At 37.2% G+C, this 5,528-nt stretch overlaps 2 protein-coding genes across 8 annotated transcripts in view; one reads left to right on the top strand and one right to left on the bottom strand.

Annotated features, from left to right (window-relative positions):
- The window catches only part of OFD1 (OFD1 centriole and centriolar satellite protein), a 344,344-nt gene that overhangs the window by 48,318 nt on the left and 290,498 nt on the right, over positions 1-5,528 (bottom strand). For 2 of the 5 annotated variants that reach the window (XM_069100607.1, XM_069100610.1), the window contains exons 1-4: positions 4,351-4,479; positions 2,752-2,952; positions 469-537; positions 353-383 (exon numbers count right to left, since the gene is read on the bottom strand). In XM_069100607.1, coding sequence (XP_068956708.1) covers positions 353-383; positions 469-537; positions 2,752-2,952; positions 4,351-4,443 — 394 coding nt within the window. In that variant the 5' untranslated portion in view covers positions 4,444-4,479. Of the gene's footprint in view, positions 1-352; positions 384-468; positions 538-2,751; positions 2,957-4,350; positions 4,486-5,528 lie in introns of those variants that run through there. The other 3 variants (XM_069100608.1, XM_069100609.1, XM_069100611.1) reach the window with 3 other exon arrangements.
- The window catches only part of TRAPPC2 (trafficking protein particle complex subunit 2), a 19,975-nt gene continuing 18,976 nt past the window's right edge, over positions 4,530-5,528 (top strand). For 2 of the 3 annotated variants that reach the window (XM_069100623.1, XM_069100622.1), the window contains exon 1: positions 4,530-4,675. The gene's annotated coding sequence lies outside the window, so the exon portion shown is untranslated. The remainder of the gene's footprint in view (positions 4,676-5,528) is intronic. The other variant, XM_069100621.1, reaches the window with a different exon arrangement.

Below are 5,528 nucleotides of genomic sequence, written 5' to 3'. Positions count from 1 at the left end.
ATGCGACATGGGAATAATTAATTACTTAACCTCTAGGTCTTAGGAAACTCCCTAGGACTTATATACTAATTCATGAACAGATGATAACCTGCAGGGGTAAGAGGTGTTCCCACACTGAGGACATCAAAGATCCTTTGCATGTTCATATTATGATAAAGGAAAAAAAATTTTAAGAGTAACCACTTTTTTCAGGAAAAGGGAATGAAAAACTGTCAAAATATGCTGGAATTGTATTTGAAAAAAGAAAATCCAATTATTCAATTAGAACTAAATAATACAAATTAATTTTTTTCCCATAAAAGAAAAAAAACAGTAATTTATGTGTTTCTACCATCATATAGGAATCTCATACCTTTTTGGTTCTCTTTTTGAATCTTTGAAGTCTAAAAAAAAAAAAAAGAAGAATTACTTTCTTTCAACTATGGTTAGTAAACCAAAGCAGATTTATAGAATCTAAAATAATCCTACCAATGATTTGTAGAAACTGGATTTGGGGCTGATTTTAATCAGTTGGAGTAGATCTTGCATAGTAAAAACCTTTTAAAAAGAAAAATTTTAAATATTAGTGGTATAAAATTGCCATGCTAGGTATGCTAAATTAAAAAAAATTCAGAAAACATAGCGACATTCAAATTAATAGCACAAGTATAACTATACTAATAAATTTGATTTTTAGGCACAATGACAAATGTTGAACCCACAAATTTACCATACTTATATAGCTTTTATAGCACAAAATTCAAAGAATTATTAAATGAATGGAAGCATAGGATCAGAACAAATTAATACTAATTTAATAAAAGTTAACATTTATATAATGTTGTGCCAAGCACTCTGCTAAACACTTTTTACAAAAATTATCTCATTTGATTCTCACAAGTCTGGGAGGCAGGTGGTATTAATTCTCCAGTTTACAGATGGAAAAATTGAAGCAAACTGAGGATACGACCTGCTTCAGATCACATTGCTATTAAGTGCTAGAGTGTTTCTAGGCTGGATACTCATCCACTGTGCTGTCTAGTTACTAGTTTAAAAAAGAGAGAATATGATTCTACTTTTTAAAAAAATATATTTTCACATTACTCATGTTGTATAGAAGAATTAGAAAGAAGAAAAAAACAAAAAAAGAGAGCTAACAGCATCCTTCAATCTGCATTCAGACTCCCTGTTTCTTTCTGTGGATATGGATGGCATTTCCATCATGAGTCCTCTGAAGTTGTTTTAGGTCCTTACATTCCTGAGAAAAGCTAAGTCTATCAAAGTCAGTCATTGCATAATGTGGCTGCAATGTGCACAATATTCTCCTGGTTCTGCTCACTTCACTCAGCATCAGTTCATACAAGTCTTTCCAGGTTTTTCCAAAGTCAACCTGCTCATCATTTTTTATAGCACAATAGTATTTCATTACATTCATAAACCACAACTTGTTCAGTCATTTCCCAATTGATAGGCATCCCTCAATGTCCAGTTCTTGGCCACCACAAAAAGAGCTGCCATAAATATTTTTATCCATGTGAATCCTTTTCCCATTTTTATGGTCTCTCTGGGATACAGCCCTAGAAGTGCTATTGCTGGGTCAAAGGGTATTGCACATTTTTATAGCCCTTTGGGCATAGTTCCAAATTGTTCTCCAAAATGGTTGGATCAGTTCACAACTCCACCAACAATGAATTAGTGTTCCAATTTTCCCATATCTCATCCAGCATTTATCATTTTCCTGTTTTGTTGTATTAGTCAATCTGAAAGGTGTGATGTGTTATTTGCATTTCCCTAATCAATAGGGATTGAATTCACGTTTTAAAAAAGGAAAATAAACTAATATCTAGCATTTCTTACATAATATCAGTAGCTCTGTATGAAAAAAAAATTTCAATTAAAGTTATAAGTAAATTAATATAACTCTAATATCTATAGTATTTCATGGTTTACAATCTGTTTTCCTTATAGTATTGCTATGAGAAAGACTGTCCAAGTATTATTATAATGGTAGATGGGTGGCTATATTTCAGCTTCAAAATTATTAGATCATTCATTCAAATAGTAACTCAAAAAATGTTTATGATTACGGCAGCTAGCTTGGAATCAGAAAGACCTGAATTCAAATTCTGGCTTCAGACACTTGCTAGCTGTGTGACCCTGAGCAAGCCTCAGTTTCCTTATTTGTAAAATGAGCTGGAGAAGGAAATGGCAAACCACTCTAGTAATTAATGAGGTCACAAAGCCAGACGTGACTGAAACTGAACAACAAAAATTATCATACTCATGATAATTGGACACAGGGATAAAGCTGGCACACTGCTTCCAGGTGAACCACAACTTGTCCCAACCCCTGACTCCTGAAGTCCCCTGAATACTTTTAATTGAGTGTACCAAAGTATTTAAAGTATTCATTTAAACTATTCAAAGAGGATCCAAGTTGTCTATGATATACCGTCTAGGAATAACAGGAATTCCTAGGAATAGGTGAAAAATCTAAAATATTATTTTTATTTAATCAAAGTATTAAAATGAGTTAAGTTTCCTTCCTTCAACCTAGATTCTTTCTTCCCTATAAAAAGGAAAGAGCATCTTTCTACATTAACATTAGTTCTATTTTGTTGGTTTCCAGTCAGATATGATAGGATATTCTGGTTGAGAAGGCACACAGATTTAAGGTTAAGAAGTACTAAGGTACTACTGTTTTACAGATGAGAGGAAAGCGAAAGAAACATTTTATCCAGTTGAATCAAAAGGCTAAGAAAGGATGATTACCTTTTCTTTTTCTAAGCCACTCTCAGGAAAGAAAACAGAGAGTGAATATTCATAGCCACACCTCCGAAGGTGATCGGCCACAAGGCTATTAGAAGCCCCAACTAACAGTGAGCTTCCTTCAACAGCAATGGGCCGTGGCTGCACTTCTCCATTCAAAACAGGATGCATCAACTCATGTATAAGCTGGTTTCGAAGTTGAGTCTACCTCAAAAAAAAAAAGGGAGGGGGAATACATCAACAATCTTACTAAAATATTATTTTTGTTTAATCAAAGTATCTGGAATATTAAACTGATTAAGTTTCTTTCTTTCAACCCAGAAAGGTTCTTTTTCTCCTACAATGAGAATCAGATATCTTTCTTTCTACATTACACCCTGATTTTAACCCAGAAGAAATTAGATGGCTGCCAAAAGACCTTACAAAGGGATTATGTTTGTCATCTCCTTAAAGAAATAACAGTGAGCTGGCTGCAAAGATGAAAAAAACTGGGTATATCCTATCAGTTTGTACCTATTTTCTTCTGGGTGTCAGAATTTAATCACCACCTGGACCAAGTGGCTTCAAACACCAGGGTAAGCAGCAGGGCGTGCTGGCTCTTCCTACCTAGAAAGTCAGTTGTTAAATATTCAGTGTGAGTATTTACACCTGGGAAATAAGCAAACCACAAAGGAGGGGTTCAAATACTGCTTTGCTCACTGTGTAGACAAAGAGATGAAAAAAATGTGCATGCAAAACAGAGAACTGCGAATAAATTCTGGTTTTGGAGAACTAGTTTTTAAACATTTCCCACATTGTATCCATTTAACTTTTTAATTTTTTTTGTTTTCTTTCCACAGGAAAGTTTTCAGAAAGAGACGTTTTCTCCTTACTTTCCACTTATGAACAAGAAGCAGAGGTTGCTGCCAAAATGAAACATTTTATTTACCATTCTGTCCAAAACTTGAAATTATTCCTTCACAACCTACCAAAAAGGATTTCCCAAAAAGCAACAACAACAAAAAAACAATCCTGTTATACTTTAATATTTTACACAACATTCTGAAGCTGACTTTTTTAAGCTTCTAGGAATGAATATCGGCTCTACAAAACGTTGCATTATCAAAATGCTTTTTGTGTGTAACATGATTACTTATTTCTCTCTGAAACTTGCCCTTAAATGTAAGCAATTCTTAATTCAAGACTTCAGAATGGACCACACAATCCAAAATGGCTAAAAAGTAAGCATATAAAAAGTAAAGTATACATATATAATATATATAAATATATAAAATTATATTCAACATATAATATATATTTTATAAATATGTATTCTATATTATTTATATATAATATATATTATATAAATGTATGAATAATAAATATAAAAATATATTTATTTAATATATTATTAATATTATTGATACATTTATAAATATAAAAATATATATTTATATATATATATATAAATATGTGTGTGTGTGTGTATATATATATATATATAGATATCTAGCTATAAAGCATATTAAAAGTCCCCCCTATCCACCAGGTCAGTGTGCGCCCACCCGTGTCTGGGTCCCGCCAGCCCACCTCTCTGGTTTATCACAAAGGCCCCACGGGTACCTTGAGTGTGTCCAGGACACCCCGGTTCTTGAACGTCTGGTACAGTCTCTTTCGGAGTTCATCCTGAGACAAGGCCTCAGGTTCCAGAGGCATCTTGAACGGAAAAGGAGACGGCGCCACGGCCGCGCAAGCGCACTAGCCCACGCGACTGGCTGTGTACCATCTTAGCCTCGCGCCAATCCTCGGCGGGCTCAGTTCTCGCGAGAGCTGAGGCCCCGCGCGGCGCCGCGAGAAGTGCGGGTGTGGCGGGTCTTCCCGGAGTCGGACTGTGTCCATAAGGAGGGAGGCCGGTGCGGTCGGCGCCGGTGCCGGGTCCTGGCCACAGGTAAGCACCGGAGAAAGCCTAGGAGAGGATGATGAAGGCGGGGAGGGCTTCCGGTGTGCTGACGATAAAGCCCCGCTCTGCTGCCCCATTCCCCGTACCTCCCCTCCCCCCCCCCCCCCCCCCCCCACCTCCGCTTTCTCTTCCTGCCCCTCCCCCTCTCCAGGCTGGGTCCTGGTAGCGAAGGAAGACCTCTAGGACCGTCTCCTTCCGCCCTCCCTTAAGAAATGGGCGGGGCTTCTTTCCGCCTGATTTACTAGCCTCTGTTGCCTAGCAAAGGGTAAGCTCCTTGCGGCTTTGCCTGGTCTGCATCTGGCGCCTAGCACTCTGTCCTGAGGCGTTGGGAGACTTCATTTTTTTTTTATAATTTTGTTTTTAAATTAATTACAAGGTAGCCATAGTCAACTTGTTTCTCCCCAAACCCTGCCGAAATAATGGCGTTCAGTTCGTTCCCTTTTATTTGGGGTGAATTTGTTTTGTTTTGCCTCCTGGAGTTCGGTTAAGGTGTACGGATCGCCATTCCCTGGATAGGCTGTGGTTGAGCGTCCGCTAAGGGCCCCCTGCTGTGCTAAGCCCCAGGGCGCTCAGTCTGACACGTGGGAAATAATCACAGAAAGAAGGCGCCAGAATGAAGGGGGAGTCAGGAAAGTAGAAGGGCTAGGAGATGTGTAATGACCAGGAAGAAGCATTCAGGCAGGCAGGATGAGAGCCAGGAGACCGCAAGGGCAGAAATAACGGAGGAAGAGGGAACTGTTAATATTAATAATTAGCAAAAATTAATAATAAAAATTATATAACACTTAATGAAGTATAAATAAAAATTAATAATATAATACTTAACAAAAATATAAATAAA

Source organism: Petaurus breviceps, unplaced genomic scaffold (assembly GCF_028583685.1).
Source record: "Petaurus breviceps papuanus isolate PSGF00001 unplaced genomic scaffold, PetGlider_PUasm1.0 419, whole genome shotgun sequence".
NCBI classification, from domain to species: Eukaryota; Metazoa; Chordata; class Mammalia; order Diprotodontia; family Petauridae; genus Petaurus; species Petaurus breviceps.
Note: the sequence above shows the minus strand (reverse complement) of the source record. Positions and strands in the feature narration are given on the sequence as shown.